General features: G+C 62.2%; 3 protein-coding genes across 3 annotated transcripts; 1 reads left to right on the top strand and 2 right to left on the bottom strand.

The window, feature by feature from the left end:
* Positions 1–4: 4 nt before the first annotated feature.
* On the top strand, positions 5–6,967 carry RAX2 (retina and anterior neural fold homeobox 2). The gene is made up of 4 exons (XM_041465303.1): positions 5–184; positions 1,555–1,581; positions 4,350–4,600; positions 6,450–6,967. The coding sequence occupies exons 3-4, from the start codon at positions 4,358–4,360 to the stop codon at positions 6,891–6,893; spliced, it is 687 nt and encodes a 228-aa protein (XP_041321237.1). The 5' UTR covers positions 5–184; positions 1,555–1,581; positions 4,350–4,357; the 3' UTR covers positions 6,894–6,967.
* Positions 6,968–9,097: 2,130 nt separating this feature from the next.
* On the bottom strand, positions 9,098–16,252 carry LOC121352405 (mucosa-associated lymphoid tissue lymphoma translocation protein 1-like). Its single transcript, XM_041465306.1, is given in 18 exon segments — positions 9,098–10,137; positions 10,231–10,365; positions 10,455–10,612; positions 10,872–11,018; positions 11,087–11,214; positions 11,622–11,696; positions 11,986–12,163; positions 12,312–12,515; positions 12,933–12,968; positions 13,063–13,110; positions 13,257–13,353; positions 13,464–13,556; positions 13,558–13,642; positions 13,972–14,123; positions 14,219–14,349; positions 14,842–15,008; positions 15,211–15,352; positions 16,039–16,252. Coding segments are annotated over 17 exon segments (2,226 nt in total). The 5' UTR covers positions 15,348–15,352; positions 16,039–16,252; the 3' UTR covers positions 9,098–9,882.
* An 881-nt stretch (positions 16,253–17,133) lies between these two features.
* Positions 17,134–18,261, bottom strand: MRPL54 (mitochondrial ribosomal protein L54). Its single transcript, XM_041465272.1, has 3 exons — positions 18,148–18,261; positions 17,654–17,810; positions 17,134–17,382 (listed from the first exon to the last, which is right to left on the bottom strand). The coding sequence occupies exons 1-3, from the start codon at positions 18,221–18,223 to the stop codon at positions 17,250–17,252; spliced, it is 366 nt and encodes a 121-aa protein (XP_041321206.1). The 5' UTR covers positions 18,224–18,261; the 3' UTR covers positions 17,134–17,249.
* Positions 18,262–18,266: the final 5 nt, after the last annotated feature.

The raw sequence follows: 18,266 nt of genomic DNA, 5'->3' as shown, positions 1-18,266 counted from the left end.
CATCTGCAACACTAAATAAAGATTCTCCCGAGCCTTAGCACGGCGGTTCTGTGACAAATAAGAAGACTAGAGGCAACTTTGGCTGCCAAAGCTGCGAGATTGGTGAGGTTGAGCCGCTTGTTTGGTTCCCGGGAGGGACCAGCAAAGTTAAATACTCCTGGAAAAGCCGAGTTGGGCCCAGCAGGTAACGCCGTTTTTTTCCAATTCGGGACAAAGCGCCGAGGGAAGATGCTGAGAAAGGGAGTGGGTGTCCCCAGGGTGTGCCTGGGGTCGGTGTTGGGGACGGGGCTGGCACCATTTCGTGGGGACTCAGGAGCGGGTGCGGGCGCCCGCCAGTGTCACTCGCCCTGAATCACACAGAGCCAGGGGCAGGAGCCACCCATGCTCTGACCACCCATCCCTGGCGGCTCGAGCCCAGGGAGCCAAATTCTGGCAGCCAGGTGGGCTTCCAAAGCAAAGAATGGGGTCCCAGTGGAAGGTGGGGCTGTCCCTGGACTGTCTCTCCCACATCCCCTGCTGACAGTGAGGACACCTGTCCTCACTGATGCTTTGCAGTGCTCAGGAAGTGAGGGGTTTTACCCACTTTGACTGGGGCTCAATGTCATTTCTGTTGCTTTTTTGGGTGTCTTTACCAGCAGCCATTCCCTCCCCACAGCTAGCAGCCCCCACACGAAAACCGTGGTCTGGAGCATCGAGGAGAGGGGGGAAGAACTCTCCTGAGGTGTTGGATCCTTATGGTTCCCAGCGCAGTTTTGCAGCTTAAGGGCTTAAACCCAAAAATTGCTGCTAAACCCCCAAAATTTTGGGCTTAAACCCAAAAATTGCATGACAGTGGCTGCAGGAAGATGTCCTTTGGGAGCCAGAGTTTAGCAGTTCCCCACCCCCAGCTCAGCATGGCCTGTTTCCAGGCAGGATTCCCAAAACACCAGTGGCAAAAGCTTGGGAGTCCTGAGGCCAGTCCCTGGAGGATGGGGAAAATGGGGGGTTGGTTGGTGCTGATGTCTCCAGCCTGATCTGTAGTGCCCCCCCTGCCCCGTTCCCCACTCAGGGACATTCTGTGCCCCCCAGCCAGGCCGAGGCAGATTGGGGCGGGGGTCCTGCCCTTGCCCCCATCCCGCAGGGTCTGGGGTGCCACCCTGCTGCCGGGTCACTGCTGCTCCGCTGTTCTGCTGCTCTTGGCTCATCTGTGCTCCCAGGTTGGGCTTTGCTGCTCTCTGGGAAGTTTTTGCCTCCTTTGCTTTCTGACGGGGTCAGGGGGTGAACCATGGGGCTCTGTCTCTGTACCTCAGCCCTGTCCCCCACCGTCGCCCCTCTTCTTCTCCTGCTTGCCCCATCTTGTCCCCAGCCCCCCCAGCCTCTCTCACTCATCCCCCCAGTGCCCATCTCACCCATTCCCATTGCTCCTTCCAGCTCTCCCCCAGCTCTGGCTCCCCCCCATTGCTCCATGGGACCATGGGACATGGCTGGGCAGGGCAGATGGGGATCCTGATGGGGTGCTGGGTCCCTTGGGAGGGTGCTGTAGGTGCTCAGCCCCCTTCTCTCCTCTCCTTGCAGGTGTGGAGCTGCGCAAATGAGAAGCAGGTAAGTAAGAGCAGGATGTCAGTGGGGGACCCCATCCCCTCCCTGTGTCCCCAGCCCCAGAACACACTGTGCTGCTCACACAGTGACCACAGGGCTCCTGCTTCCCCCAGCGCCCCCCCCCCAACCGCTGCCTTCAGGCACCCCAGGGTGCAGCACCCAACACCCCTGCCCTGACTTGTGGCTCCCCTGAGGCAGCCTGAGACTGCTGGGCTGGACCCAGAGCCCCTGGGGCTACAGACACCCTGCCAGGGGCTGTGGGGTATGGGGGGGCCTCCAGCTCCCAAAGGCACACACACTCTGCTGCACTCCCTGCACCACACCCTGCTGCACTCCCTGCACACCAGCACCACATGTGCACAGCCCTTCTGGGAGTACAGCACCCACTGGGTGTGCAACACACGCTGCACACGCTGCACACACTGCACACACTGCACACACTGCAGACACTGCACACACAGCACACACTGCAGACACTGCACACACAGCACACACTGCACACACTGCAGACACTGCAGACACTGCACACACTGCACACGCTACACACACTGCACACGCTGCACACACTGCAGACACTGCACATGCTGCACACGCTGCAGACACTGCACACACTGCAGACACTGCACACGCTGCACACGCTGCAGACACTGCACACGCTGCAGACACTGCACACGCTGCAGACACTGCACACACTGCAGACACTGCAGACACTGCACACGCTGCACACGCTGCACACGCTGCAGACACTGCACACGCTGCACACACTGCAGACACTGCACACACTGCACACACTGCACACACTGCACATGCTGCACACACTGCAGACACTGCAGACACTGCACATGCTGCACGTGCTGCACACACTGCACACACCACACACCCACAGCACACGCTCTGAGCACACCACAGCAGCACCAGGCACACGCTGCTCGTGTTGGCTGCACTGCACAGACACAGCACACGCTGGGCAGGCACTGCTCATTGCCACACACGTGCACACACTGCATGTGCTGCACTGCATGGTGTGTGCCACAGGCTCTGCACGTGCCTCTGCTGCCTGTGCCATGTGCACTGCACACACTGCACACACTGTACACACTGTACACTTCGTGCCCACAGCTCCTGTGCCACAGGCTGTGCATGCCCCACACACACTCTGCTCCCTGCACACTCATGCTGCACATGCCATGCATGAGCGCTGTGCACACACACTGTGCCCTGCGTGCAGCAGTGCAGACACTGCACAGCGTGTGCTGCATGCATGGCACACAGGCACTGCACCCTGGCATTGCTCCCGTGTGGCACAAACCACCCTGCACAGCCCCATCCTGCACACCCCCATCCCTACACACCCCCATCCCGCACACCCCCATCCCCACACACCCCCATCCCTGCACACCCCCATCCTGCACACCCCCATCCTGCACACCCCCATCCTGCACACCCCCATCCTGCACACCCCCATCCTGCACACCCCCATCCTGCACACCCCCATCCTGCACACCCCCATCCTGCACACCCCCATCCTGCACACCCCCATCCTGCACACCCCCATCCTGCACACCCCCATCCTGCACACCCCCATCCTGCACACCCCCATCCTGCACACCCCCATCCTGCACACCCCCATCCTGCACACCCCCATCCTGCACACCCCCATCCTGCACACCCCCATCCTGCACACCCCCATCCTGCACACCCCCATCCCGCACACCCCCATCCACGCTGTGCACTGCTGCGCACCTTCCATTGCATGCCCAGCCCAGCACCCCCATCCCCCCACATACTTGTGCCTCACTGGGAGCACCCCTGAGCACCCCTGAGCACCCCTGGGCCCCTGCCCAGGGATGGGCACACAGCACACAGTGCACACCCCACTGCACACACAGCACCCCACTCAGACACCCCTGTGTGTGCAGCCTGGGCAACAGCCAACACCCAGCCCCTGCTCGCTGCTAGGACCCCCATTACCCCCTCCCAGCATGAACCCACTCTCCTTTTCCCTCCCCACTCCCACTGAGGCATTAGGTGAGTCTTTGCTGGCGGATCTGGGCAATGCAGAGCCTTCCCCTTGCCCCAGGATTACAGTTTTATGCCCCATTTCCATGTCTGCCGACATCCTCATGGTGGAAAGAGACCCTTAATCCTCTGCAAATACTGCAGGAAGATTTCAGATGCCGGATAAAAAGCTTAAAGATGAAACGTTGCGAGGGTTGAAAATGCTTATAAGCGTCACCAAAACGGTTATTAGCTGGGGGACAGTGCTGGGTCACTCCCGCCCAGCCTGGGGACAGACACTGGGTCCTCCAGTGTTCCTGGGCCAGCCTTCTCCATGGAAGAGGCTGGACAAGAGGAGCTGGGGAGGAAGGAGGGAATTAACCCAGGCTTGGTCCCCTCCAGGGAGAGATCAGGTTGGCTCTCAGTGATGGCACTTTCACAAATCCTCCATTTTAGAGGAAATCTGACTTTTAGCACCAGCGGGTTCATTGGCCCGGTGGCATCTGACAGCAGAGCCAAGTGCGAGGCATCTCCTGGATTCTGGGTCAGTCCCAGGACCCCAGCTTAGTCCCTGGGACTGTGGATCAGCCCCCAGGACACCACAGCCCTGGGATCCTCTGCTGTGGCAGAGAGGATTACGCCTTTGCATAACCTGTTCCTAGGGCCACCCTACCTTCCCATCTCTCCGTTTACTTGTCCGTCCATCCCTGGGCTGGGGACATGTGCGGGGCCCAAAGCCCCCAGGCCCCTCTAACCCTGCAGTGCCCCTGCAGGTGCCACCATGTTCCTGAATAAGTGCGAGGGGGACCTGGGTGAGCTGCGGAAGCCGGGGGACGGCGAGAGCACCCCGCCGGCCGCCGCCGAGGAGGAGCAGCCCAAGAAGAAGCACCGGCGGAACCGCACCACCTTCACCACGTACCAGCTGCACGAGCTGGAGCGTGCCTTCGAGAAGTCCCACTACCCTGACGTCTACAGCCGCGAGGAGTTGGCCATGAAGGTCAACCTGCCGGAGGTCCGCGTGCAGGTAGGGAGGGCAACACCCCCGCAGCCCGGATCCATCCCTGCACGGTGGCAGAGGGACTCCAAGGTGCTGGAGAGCTCCTCTCAGCTCTCAGCTCTAGTGCCAGTGCCTCCCTCTGTGCCTCAGTTTCCCCACAGCTCGAGACAAGAGGGGCATCTCTGCAGAGCCAGCTGCTCCCAGCAAAGCCAGAGAAAGGGTTTAATGTTCTTCCATGGGGTCCCAGTTTGACTTACAAGGTCTCAGTTGGGCCCATGGGCCAGAGGCTCCGTTAGGGCACAGAGATGGTTCTCAGAAACGTTTTACCCCTCTAGTGGTGGCTGCTCCCATCCCTCCTGCTGCTCACATGGGCAAGTGGCCAAAAAACCCACCTTGGCTGATTGTGGCTCCTTCCAGGTTTTTGGGCTGGGAAAGCACAAGATCCTCATGGATTTGAGGGTTTTAAACCTGTTGGAGCAGGGCAGTGGGGCTGGGGATGACTTGTTCCTTAGGCTGCAGCAAAAGGCTCTTTGGGGGAGAGCAGAGCCTGGGAAGAGCCTGGGGTCCCACCAGTCTTCTCCCCACCATGCTTGTACTGACGGGGTGAGATCAGGGAGGGAGAAAGGGTCAGGGAGCTGAAGTAACAAACCCACAGTGAATGAAAGCAGTAGCCCCCAAACAAATGAACTGAATTCCCCAGGCCTCAGCCCCGGTCAAGACAATGCAGACTTTTTTGTGGGGGTCCAAAAACCATAAAGACACCTCTGCTGAGCTCTCTGAGCAACAACAAGTTTCATAGAATCACAGAATCGTTCAGGTTGGAAAAGCGCTTTGGGTCCATAGGGTACAACTGCTCCCCCAGCACTGCCAGGACCACCACCAATCTATGTCCCAAAGTGCCACATCCACATGTCTTAGAAGTCCTTCCAGGAATGAGGACTTCATCACTGCCCTAGGGAAGAAGTTTCCACTAATCTCCAACCTAACCCTCCCCTAGGGCAGCTTGAGGCTGTTTCCTCCTGTGCTCTCCCTTGCTCCCTGGGAGCAGAGCCCGATCCCCCCCGGCTGCCCCCTCCTGTCAGGGAGTTGTGCAGAGCCAGAAGGTTCCTCCTGAGCCTCCTTTTCTCCAGGCTCAGCTCTCCCAGCTTCCTCAGCTGCTCCTCATCCGGCTTGTGCTCCAGCCCTTTCCCCAGCTCCACTTCCTTCTCTGGACGTGCAGTTTGCACCAGTGCAGCCCAGTGTCCACAACAGCCGTGAGCAGCCCACGGAACCCTTCCCTTTCCCACCCAGCCATGCATCTTTCCTCCCCTTTTCTTCCTGCAGCAGACCCCTGTGCCCTGTGCTGCTCTGGGGACATGGGGACCAGCACTTTAATGAGCAGTTCCCACGGGGCCAGACGTCCCCACTGGATTTGGGTCACCAGTCCCTGTCGTTCCTGCTGGGTTTTGGCACAACTGTGGCTGTTTAACTTATAAAAGCTGTGACCAAGGGGCTGGGAAGGTCGGATAGCATTGTCCCATGGACTGCTGGGAGTTTGCAGGGCCAGGGTGCATGTTCCCACAGAGCAAAAGGGGCTGTGTGCTTACACCTCTCACTTCCACACCTTGGAGATGTCCTTGGTCTCTGGGGCTTGGTGGAGAGGTCTGGCAGAGGTGCTGGGGTTGCTGGAGTCCTGTAGGATAGCCCTTGTGGGTACCTCATACGGGACACCCCCACCTTGAGCACTCCCTGTGGGGCACCCCACATGCGATACTGCAGAACGGGGCACCCTGCCTGGGGCAGAGGCATGGGGCACCCTGCATGGGGCACAGCATGAGGGACACTCTGCAAGGGCCTAGCTGGGCACAGTGAGCTCACCTTGGCTCTCACCTCGCAGGTCTGGTTCCAGAACCGACGAGCCAAGTGGAGAAGGCAGGAGAAGATGGAGGCCAGTTCCATGAAGCTCCACGACACCCCTGTGCTCTCCTTCAACAGGCCCCCCATGACCCCCAACGTGGGGCCCATGAGCAACTCCCTCCCACTCGACCCATGGCTGACGTCCCCCATCTCCAGTGCCACCACGGTCCACAGCATCCCCGGCTTCATGGGAGCCCCCCAGGCCCTGCAGCCCCCCTATGCTGGGCACTCCTTCCTCAACACCCCCCCGCCGATGGCGCAGGGCATGCAGCCCATGGCCCCCGCGCCCTACCAGTGCGGCACCCCCTTTGTGGACAAGTACCCGCTGGAGGAGGTGGACCAGAGGAGCTCCAGCATCGCCTCGCTCCGCATGAAAGCCAAGGAGCACATTCAGACCATTGACAAGACCTGGCAGCCCATTTGATGAACGCTCCCCTCCGAGCTCCCCAGCCCTGCGGCAGGCGAGGGAGGACAGCGGGTGCTCAGCAGGACCAAAGCTGGCCCCGGGCAGGGATGCCGGGCTGCCTCTTCCCCACACTGACCCAGCACCGGTGGTGTCTGGGGAGCGAGTCTGGGTGCTGGCAGGGCCCCACGGCTGGGGGGAAGGACTCCAGGAGAGCTCCCTTGCCTCTCTGAGGCACCAAGATCAGCTAAGGACCTGGCTGAGGCTCAGGCATCCTACTGTGCCACCGGGCCACTCACCACACCCCAGCTGGACACCTCCTTTCTCCACACCCCCTCCCCTTTCCATTATTATTAATTTTTTTTTTTTTAATGCTGCAGATTTAAACAAAACTGAACAGAAAGCTCTAGTTTTGTAGGGAGTACTTGGGGGGATGTTTTAGCTGCATTGGGGCATGCTGCTGGTCATGCCAGGAGATGCGCCGAGATCACGGGTGTATTGTGAGTAAAGAGAAAAGCTGGATGGCTGCTGCATGCTGGAGTCGGGCGCTGCGGGGCCGCGGTCGTGCCGTGCTCTCCTTAGCACGGCGTGGCTGCCAAGCCTCTGGCAGAAAGGAGCTTTCCGTGGGGGCACGGGAGCGCCATCCCTGTGCACCCTCCTGCCCTGCTCCCGCGGGATGCTGATGCAGGGCTGGGCCAGGTCCAGGCACAGGTGACCTGGGACTGGCTTGTGCTGCTCCGTGGCCTCAACAGCTTGTCACAGGTCCCCTGCTTGACTGCCCCGTGGGGACTGTGCCCACTGCCCCCCGCCCCAACAGTGCCAGAGGTGCCAGTGGCAGAGGGCTGCTGGAATGGTGCTGGGGGAGGATGGGTAGCAGTGGGACCCCTGAGACCTCTGGTGAGAGGAGGCAGCCGGCTGTGAGCCCTGGGCTCACCACAGCAGGGTTCTTGGGGCACACCACACCTGGCTTACTCCTTGCCAGTGTTCCTTGCCAGGTGGGAGCTGGGAAGTGATGACAAGCTGCTGTGTCCTCAGGAGTCTCCAGAGTGGCTCTGCAGCTCTGTCCCATTTGCCCACCCATTGGAGCTTGGGGTACAGCCAGTGGCATCAGCACCCTCACCGATGGCAAAGGCCAGCATGACTCCAGCACATCGCTGAGCCCACAGTGGCTTTGAGGTGCTTAAGCACAGCCGGGACAGCAAGACAGGGGGGCTTACCCCTGGGTGAGTGGGTGCCCCGGGTCCCTGGGATGCCCCGAAGTGTCCTAGGTTCCTGGGGTGCCCTAGTTCCTGGAGGACCCAAACGAGGGACAACCCACCTCCCACCAAAGGTTTTCCCCTGAAAATCTTCCCGCTCCAGACCTGACAAGAGCCCCAGCCGGGGCTGTGCCGGGGCAGCCCCATCCCCACCGCGTCCCCCCGGCGCAGACCCCGCTCAGTGCCAGCGCCCCCGCCTGCAGTCCCCCCCAGCCCGGGGTCTCACCCCGATCCAAACCCCCCGGGGCCAGACTCTGACGTCTCCAGAGCCCCGGGGTCGGGCGGGTCTGGCAGGGAAGCCAGGCGAGGCACTGACCCCGGCGAGACCCTTCTCCTTGTGCCCCGTCCCCCGGCTGCTGCTGCTCGTCTGTTTCGTTAGCGACAATTAAACCTTTAACAACCCATTAAACGCATAATCGATGCTCCCCGGCTCCCCGGCCCAGCTAATGGGGTGAAGCGCCCCGGCCGAGGCGAGCTCCGGCCGGCAGATAATGAAGCAACGGCTGCGGAAGTAATGGGGTTTGATCCGGGGGACGGGACGCGCTCAATGGGGGCTGCGCTTTTCACATGACATAATTGCCGAGGCTGGCGCCAGCCCGGGGCACCCCTCGGCCTCCCGAGCGCCAACAAAGGCAGGCTGGCGCTGGGAGCGGCAGCGCCGCACCCCCGGCTCGTTTGATCGGAGCCTAATTGGGGCGAGGGTGCTCCCCAGGCCGGCCCCGCAACCGCCCGAGAGCGCGGAGGGGCCCCGGCAGGAGGGTGCGCCTCCCCGGCTCCTTGGGCTGGGGGTTGTGTGGGTCATGGAAGCGAGCTGTTTTCCTTGGGGTGGCACGGGGAATGTCGGGGTACCCGCACTTGGTACCCCCCTTCCCTCCTGTGGGTGCGCCCGGTGCTGCGCTGCACCTCCTGCAGGAACGGGCAAGATTTCTGAGCCAAAAATGCCATTTAAACGCAGGGAGGGCGGAGAAGCACTGAGCCGCCTGGCCGGACCACTTTATTGGTGCTTTCCCCGGTGGATACCCAGCATGTGGGAGTTTGTGTGGGAAAAACTCAAGCAAAAAGACTTTTTTTTTCACCCTTAGATTCCAATCCTGTCCTGAAATCGCTCACTGCCCAGATGGGGCCGGTTCCTGGGGCTGGACTGTGAGGAGTGGGAGCTGCTGGGAGCGCTGGGGGTACCAGGGGGTGCTCCCACTCCCTCGTGGCCGAGCAGGAGCCCACTCGCTCCCATCCCTGTAATCTCCTCCCGCGGGATTTGCCCCCTAAGCTGCTTATTTCTCTCTATTTCTCCCAGGCCTGAACGAACCTAGCCCTGCCCCGGCATGACGCCTCAAGCCCGCTGAGCCGTGGTCTCTGGCACTCTGCCCCTGGCACTGCCTGGTGGTGGCCGGGCATGTGGGGCTGGCACTACTCAGGGACGTGGGGCTGGCACTGCCCAGGGATGTGGGGCTGGCACTGCCAAGGCATGTGGGGCTGGCACTGCTCAGGGATGGGGGGGTGGCAGTGCCATGCCCAGGGACATGGGACTGGCACTGCCCAGGGATGTGGGGGTGGCACTGCCAAGCCAGGGATGTACGGCTGGGGCCCACAGTCCCAGTCGTGCTGTGCTGTGAGACCTGCACCCCTTGGCAGAAGCCAGGATGGAGGGCAGCCTCCGTGCACATCACCTGCACCCCTTCCATCCCCTGGCCCCCCAGCAGGACAGGGATGGCACCGGGGGACTGCGGTGATGCGGGTGGGGCCTCACTGTCCCTCTACAGGGTGTGGGAGCTGGGGCCCTCGGGGCTCAGGTTCTCCTCGGGAGTGTTGACCCATGAGCTCTCCCCTACCCCCCAGCTCCCAGGGGCAGAGGGGCAGAGGGGGCTGTGGGCTGGTGAGGGGGCGGCTGCCCACTGCAGGTTGAGCTTGGCGATGAGCGGCCGCCCCACGTTCACCTGCTGCCGCTCCTCCACGAAGTCATCCATGCCCTGGTAGCGGTACTGCAGGCACACAGTGAAGGCCAGCTCCTGCTGCAGGGACACCAGCACCATGGGCTCCTGCCCTGGCACGGCCATGGTCACGCTGTGCCCCCAACACCGGCCCCCACTCGCCATGGCTCTTACCCGCAGCTTCTGCAAGCCACAGATCCGGCTGTAGAGGCAGCAGGAGGGGCAGCCAAGGCTCCAGACGGGCGCCAGCGGGCTGCCCAGCTCCTCTGGGCTCTCCTTGTTGGTGCACTTGAGGTCCACATCCAGCTCCTGCCATGACGACATCCACGTGAAGACCACCACAGCTTCCCCCCATTCCCCAGTGCTGCCCCGGTGGGGGTTTCAGCAGCTGCTCCCACCTCGGGAATATCAGTGAGCCGGGCCTCACACTTGGTGATGTCCTTGGGGGCAGCCACCACACGTGTGTAGATGATCATAATGTTGGAGAACTCGGCAGCGAAGCCCAGCTGCACGGTGACACCGCACTCAAAGCGGAGGTGCCGGCTCTCCGGCAGGACTGGGGAGGGGACAGGGAGCACAGGGCTGGGACCTGCAGGGGCTCAGGGCTGGAGCTGTACCCACAGGTGAGGTGGCCTCTGGGTCATCCCAGAGCAGGACTGCCAACACGTTGTTCCTGTCTCCAGGCTTCTGGCTCTGTGCTCGCAGTTTCTCCTCCAGGTGGGAGGAACCCAGCAGATGTTGTTCACAGCCTCTCTCTGCTCTTGGGGCTGTCCCCCCTCTACATGCCAGCTTGGCACAGGGTGGCCATGACTCACCGTGAGCCTTGGCCCACTGCAGGTTCCTGGCAGAGGACTCATCCTGGCCCGGGGGGCAGATGGGGTCAGTCAGAGCCCGTCTCTCTGACAGGTTGCTGCGGAGCTCCAGTGCCTGCCGGCCTCGCGTGATCTCCAGAGTGCCCATGTCTGCAGGGGCACAGGGGGTTGGCAGGGGCCACCAGGGAGCTCATTGTTCCCCACTGCTCCTCACTCACCCTCAGCCACCTTGTCTAGCAGCACCGTGATCTTCTCATCCTCCAGCAGCCAGCGCTTGAGGAAGGTGACGAAGATGCCGTTGGAGAGCTCACCCTGGCTCAGCTCATAGGCTTCAGCATCTGCACACCTGTGGGCACAGTGTTGGACAGTCATGGGGTCTGGCACTCGCTGGGAACTGGCCCCCAACAGGATGACAGCCCTAAGGAAGCCAGAGCTGGGTGTCCAGCACTCTTCCTGTTCCTATCTGTGCTGGGGACAGGCGAGAGCATGGCCAGATCCAGGATGCTTAAAGCATCACCAGCCCAAACCCCTGTGCTCTGGAGGAGTCTTGGAGCTTCATGGCAGCAGGTGCTGCCCAAAGCCAAGCAGTGCCATGGGCACCTCCCTGCCCTGTGAGGGACTGGGGGCTGCCGCTTGCCTAACCCCTCCAGCATCAAAGGTGGAGGGATGCAGCCGTGGGGGTCAGAGCCCCTGAGCTAGGCAGGGAGACTCAGCCTCACTGCCTGTGCCAGAGGATGGTGGGAGGGAACCCACGTGGCATAGCCAAAGACGATGTTGGCCGTGACCTCCAGCGCCCCAACCTGTGGGATGATGTCATCATTGAGGTTCCTGCAAGAGAAGAGAAGCTGGACAGAGTGAGAACCTGTCCCCCCCCAAAACCCACCCCAAAGCACACTGGACCTTGAAGGCTGCTCTGTGCCCCACTGCCCACCCATTGCAGTGTTTGCTATCTCACAGGGGCAGTGAAGTCTTGGGGCATTTAGACAAAGACAGTGGGTTTAGATGGGACCCTGGGAGTGCCCCGCTACCCGCCCCCAGTAGCCACCACCAACAGGTCCCTGTGCTGGCTCTCTCTGAGCGGCAGCTTGTCCCCAGGTGGGTGGCAGGGCTGGGTCACCTCTTGCGGCACATGTCAAGCAGGAAGATGTTGAGGCCGGTGCGGCGCTGCTGCATCTCCTGCAGCACCCGCTGCACGCACAGGCAGTGCTCTGACGTGTAGGCACTGGGCGCGTCGATGGGCACCATGAAGCTGTTGCCAAAATTTTCATAGCCATGCCCAGCATAGTAGAGCAAACCTGCTGGGGGAACAGAGGGCAGGTGACATGGTGACATCCCCTGACCTGCCAGCATCTGCTTCTTGCCTGGCTGCACCCCAAGACTCCACCAGCATAAAACCACCCAGCTCCCCCTGGGCCGCAGCCACCCTGGCGGGTGCTGTCGCACCATAGACGCCCTTGTCAAGGAGGAGGAGGAACTCATCGACGGCCATCTGCATCTCAGCCTTGCGCAGGTTCAGCAGCGACACCACCTTGAAGTCGAGCTGGCAGAGGAGGGCACCCAGGGCGTGAACATCCACGATGGGAGCCTGCAGCTGCTTGTGGTGCAGGTAGTGCATGTTGCCAATCAGCAGCGCCACTTTGTCCGTGGCTGCAAGGACGGGAGAGGAAGGTGTTGTTACAGAGTGGGACACACCTGCTCTCCATGCTGCCCACAGCCCACAGAGGTGACACCCAGCTCTGTGGTCCCTGGGTACCAAGGTACCTGTGGTCCCTGGGTACCCAGCATCATGGTCCCTGGGTACCAAGGTACCCTATGGCATCCCTGCCTCACTGATCCCTGAACCCTCAGGTTATGGGTAAGGGTTAGGGTTGGGGCTTTGGGTTGAGGGTTAAGGTGCTGATCTGCTCTCCTAATTTGGGTTGGGGCTGGGCTGCTGTTTCACTCTTCCAGTATGCTGCACCCAAAACATTCCTGGCCAAGTAAAGCCTTATGAGGTGACAATGGTGACACTGGTGACAGTCAAAGCCCCCCAGGGCCACCAGCCCCTCGTGGGCAGGCTCTTACCATACAGCTGTCCAGGGCTGCCATGCTCCAGGGAGGCTGGGAAGAGAGAAATGCTGTGCCATGGTCCTCCAATGCCAGGGGAGCATAGCAGGCAGAGCAGCATAGACCTGATCACTCTGCTCTCACCTACCTCCATCCCCATCCTGCCAGGAGCCTCCAGAGGTGAAGAGCCGTGGTCCTGTGGCAGAGGGGATGTCAGGGACACTATGTATGACATCACCTCCCAGCATGGGCTGCAGTCCCCCCAAGACTGTGCAGCCATGAGGGCTTTACTGGGAAGAGAGCAGGTGGGGGGGGTTACAGAGGTTTGTCTGAGGCCCTCACCAATCTCCACGTCCACCTCCTGGCTCCACACTTCATGGAAGAGGTTGAACACGTGGCAGGAGTAGCTGCCCCGCTCAGCCGTTGTCACCAGCTTCACCTGCCAGCAGGGCAGAGCAGGAGGCTGGGGCCGTGTGCCAGACCACGCTGCACTGTGGCACACTGTGCCATGCCATACCATGCTGTGCCATGCCAGAGGTCCCTGCATACCTGGAACTGGGGTGTCTGTGCCCCTTCCACGGGGCGCCGGTTCCTGAACCACTGGTACTGGGGTGGGGGGTTGCCAATGGCTCTGCACTCCAGCACCAGCGTGTCCCCCTCGGCCAGGCGGCACGGCCGCGGCTGCCGCAGGATCTGCAGCCCTGCCATGCTCGGGCAGTAGCCACTGGCTGGGAAAGGGACAGGGTGGCAAATTAGACACCCAGCCATGGCAGCGCTCTGCAGCGCTGCTCCAGGCCCCAGGTTCTGCAGCCACAGGCCCTGGCACCCATGGATGGCATGAGGCAGCAGGTATGAGGAGGGCATGTGACTCTTCTGTGGGCACCATCACCCCAGCAAGCCCAGAGACCTTCACAGCTGAAGGTCTGCCTTACATGGCAAATGATACCACTCAGGACCCATCCCTGTCCTGATGGGGCAAGAGGTGCCCTGCAGGAGATGCCCCAGTCAGGCAAGTGGTGCCCCATAGCTGCCAGCCCAGGGACAGAGATCTCAAGACCCACCTGAGCTGGGGCTGCTGCTCTTCTCCACCTGCACATGAGCCCACCTGGAGAAGGTGAAGGTAGCCCCACAGTTCACCCGGCAGATGTACCACTGGCCCGTGGGAGTGGCTGTGTTGATCACCAGCTCTGGGGATGTGGCTCCAGGCACCTACAAGAGAGGAGGCCAAGGAGTAATGTGCTCCCTCACCCATGCGGAGTGAGGGATGTGGGGGCCCTGATCAGTGTGACACATTGGGACCTCACCTCCTGCCTCCCACAGAACCACTGGTACGTGAGCCCTGGCGGGCCAGTCGCGCAGCAGGTCAGGGACACCTGTGTCCCCTCCGCCACCACCTGTGACTCAGGCTGCACCGTGATGCAAATCACATCCTGGACTGCAGGAGAGGAGAGACCAGCCTGGGCTGGCTGAGTCTCACACCACCCCCTACCATCCAGTCCCATCCTATCCTGCCTCACCCCCTCCCAGCTTCTCCTCTCCCAGCCCAGCCCATCCTATCACATCCCACACCTCTGGCTGTCCCAGCCATCTCATCCCACCTTGTCCCATTGGTATATTCAGTGCTATCCCATCTACACATCTCATCTGGTTTCAGTCTTTGCCATCCCACTCTGCTCTATCTTACCCTATCCCATCCCACCCTACCCCATGCTGTCCAAATCTGACCTCTCCCATCCAATCAGACCACATCCCATCCTATCTCATCCTGTTGCATCCATCCCACCCCACCCAGCCTGCCCAGCACCTCGCTACCAGAGCAAGACCCCCAGCAGGAATTGCTGTTCTTCACCCCCATGCCCATTTCCTCTTGCTGAGCCCCTGCCCCCGGCGCTCCCCTCCAGCCCGCGGCTCTGCTGCCCGTCCGTACCGGCGGCGCTGAGGACCCGGCAGGCCTGTTCGTGCCCCATGCGCTCCAGGCAGCCCAGCAGGTACCTGAGGGTGCAGTCGCGCTCGGCCAGGAGCTGCAGCAGGCACTGTGTGGGGCTGCCGCGGGGCTCCAGCACCTTCAGCGAGCACATCTCCAGCTCCTCCACGCTGCAAGCGCCCGCAGCAGTCAGAGCCAGAGCCACAGCCAGAGCCAGAGCCAGAGCCACAGCCACAGCCCCCTCCCTCGGGGCGGATGGGAGCCCGGCCCGGGGGGGAACTGACCCGTGCGCCCCTCGCTCAGCCCGCGGCAGAGCTGTGCCCATGGTAACCGGGTCGGGGACAGTCCCCGGCAGGGCTCCCCCAGCCCTACCTGCACCTGAAGCGTTTCTCGGCCCCGGCCAGCTCGGCCAGCTTGCGCCAGCCCCGGCCGGCGTTGTCCAGTAGCTCACACAGCCGGGCCACCACTTCCTCGCCCAGCGAGCCGATGGGCATGCTCCAGTCCCCCATCGCTCCTGGGGACCCCGAGGGACGAGCTGTCAGTGGGTGAAGGGGTGACAGGCCCCCGTGCCCCACCGGAGCCCTCTGGGCACGGGGTGACTCAGAGGGGAGAACAATGAGATCCCTGGTGGCAGGAGCCTGAGGAGGTGCTGGGACCACTGCTGGATCTGGCCACCGGCAGCCAGCCAGGAATGACACACATTGCCACTCTGCAAGCTGGGTGGCACAGGGGACTCCACTCACCCCCCAGCCTTGGGCAAGGAGCCAGGGTACTTTAGCCTGGCCCCAGGAAAGGGACCTTCCTGGAATGGGATCCACAGAACTAGAAGGATGGGATAGCACCCGTCACCTTCCCTGTCCTCTCAGGTGAAAGAGAGAATGGGGCCCCAGCACCCCTCTCCTTCTAGCAGAGGCCCCAGTGGGGCAGCAGCAGCCCCCTTGCTGTCACCAGGCATCTGCATGGTGGCTCTGGAGCCACCATGAGGAGCCTACAGGGGGGTCAGCATAGGGTACACGGGGGTCTTGGGACTGTGACCCAGCTCAGCTTGCCCTGAATCCTGGGAGAGGTTTCAGTGTGACACGAACCACCTGAACAGGGGCAGCTCCCTCCTCCTCCCCTCAGGTCCCTTCCCAATAACCCACCCCAGAAGGGCCCTTGTCCTCAGGACTGAGCTGCCCAGAGCAGCTGGGTGACACTCACCCAAGCAGGGGCTCCAAGACAGAGGACAGGGACCCAGGTGCTCCGTCTGCTCACCTGCTGCTGGATTTGGGATCTGGACACACTGGGGTGGTGAGAGGAGGGCGAGCTGCAGGCCCAGCAGCAATGGGCACTCACCGTGGGGTACGGCCGAGCCCCATCAGCTCCGAGGCTGTGCACTGAGCCCCACACAGAGGAAATGAGGGTTCAGCTCAAAATCTCGCCCAAAATCGCCCCCGCACTGCAGCACAGCACTTCTGCTTCCCTCCCTCTTCCTTCCTGTTGTGCAGCACGTGGGCGCAGAGCTGCCACCCACAGCCCCGGGGGAGCTGGGCACACCCTGTCACAGGGCACATGGCACCGGGGCCACCGCCAGGCCAGGCAGAGGCTGCACTGTCCCTTCCTCACTGCAGGAACCCACAGGTGCCTCTTCTGCCCAGAGCCCAAAAGGACCTGCAGGGCAGTGAGTCCAAGGTGGAGGTGAGCTGAGGTGACTGTGGCACCTCTCAGCCAGGTGTGCCCAACACACAGGAGAACCAAGGCCAGGGGAGCTGCTGGGCTTTGCCAAGCTGAAGCTGCCCAAGGAGAAGCAGAGACAGAGCAGTGAGGCCCCTGTTGCTGTGGGGAAGGTCCTGCCTTCACTGTCCAGCCCAGCCAAGCCCTGACATCCCAGCACCACTTCTCCTGCTGCTGGAGGAGGAAAGGAGAGCATGGTGTTGGGGTGGCACTGCAACAGGCCACCATGTCCCCTCCCTCAACTTGCCTGCTGTCCCACAGCACTGCCAAAGCCTGGCCCCCATCCTTCCAGCCCCAGGGAGCACAGGCTGCTCAGGCCCCGAGATCCAGCGGCCAGGGACACAGTGACACGGGTGGGTCATTCCCCACCCCACATCCCCACGGAGCCCCCAGCCCCAGCCGCCGTGGTACAGGCGGTGATGGAGCAGGACCCGTGTGCAGTGTGGGCTCAGAGCTATGACCCAAAACCTGAGCTTCTGTACTAACAAACACACTGAGACCTTGTGGCCTGTGTTGCCTCAGCCCTTGGCATGAGCTTGCAAAGGGTCTGGGGTTGTCACACATATGCCTTTGTAACACCTATCAGCCTCACTCAGAGATTTATTTCTTATTTACAGCAAGGAGAAGAGACCAAAAGCCAGGGCAGGTCCCAGTGCCCCTTGTGGTGGCACATGGGGAAGCCCCAAGCTCAGCAGCACCTACAGCTTCTTGCCCTTCTTCAACCTGTTGCGCTGCCATGTGTTGTACTTCCGCAGGCGCCTCCAATACTCAAGCGAGTTGGGGTCGAGCTCCTCCAGCTTCTTGGGGGGCCCGAGGTGGATCTTAAAGAGCCTGGGGGTGAATGCAGAGGATGTGAGGCTGCAGGAAGGAGGACAAAGGGACAAGCACGGGACGGAGCAATGGACATGAGTGACCAGGATGTGCAGATCCCTCACCCCACATCCACAGTGCACCCACTCCAGTCTCCTGACCCTGGGGAAGGTGTCTGGGCTGCTGAGGGGCAGTCTGCCTCCTCGCAGAACGCTTCCCTGTCCCTCTTACACAGCTCTGTGCCCCTAGGATGGCACCTCTGGGACACAGAGGGGAGTGGGGCAGCACGCACCAGTCGGGGTACTCGGACTCGGGCTTCAGGGCCACCTCCGGACCCTCCTTGAAGTAATTGACCCCCATGGCGTGGGTGGCGAGCATGGTGGGGTCGGTGCACACCTCCGGCCCCTTCAACGCCTCCTTCGGCACACCCTTGCCTTTGGACTTGGCAGCTGTGGGGAGAAGGGCAGAGTGAGGGCAGAGTGAGGGCAGGGGATGTGCCAGGGGTGAGGGATGCAGGCAGGAGAAGGGACGAGGACTCGAGGGCAAGGGCATCGCGGGGCGCTAACAGGGACCGGGACCGGGTGAGAGTGGAGGGCACGAGGAATGGAGCTGGGCCGGCGGCACCACCGGGGAGGGCCCTGGAACCAGAACACGGGGCCCGGAGCGCGGGCAGGGCAGGGCCGGTACCAGGGGGAGAAGCGCGGGACAGGGGCACGGGGGGACGCACGGGGACGGGGAGCGAGGCCGAGGAGGGAGGGTGGGGGCCGGTGCCCGTGCGGGCCTCACCGGGTTTCTTGGCGTAGCCGCGGGCCGGGGCGCGGAGCACAGCTCCCGCCGCCCGCAGCAGCCCCCGGGCGGCCATGGGCGCGGGGCACGGCGGGACCGGGGCGGGGCCGCGGCCGCGC

Source organism: Pyrgilauda ruficollis, unplaced genomic scaffold (genome assembly GCF_017590135.1).
Source record: "Pyrgilauda ruficollis isolate IOZ18807 unplaced genomic scaffold, ASM1759013v1 scaffold188, whole genome shotgun sequence".
Classification (NCBI taxonomy): domain Eukaryota; kingdom Metazoa; phylum Chordata; class Aves; order Passeriformes; family Passeridae; genus Pyrgilauda; species Pyrgilauda ruficollis.
Note: the sequence above shows the minus strand (reverse complement) of the source record. Positions and strands in the feature narration are given on the sequence as shown.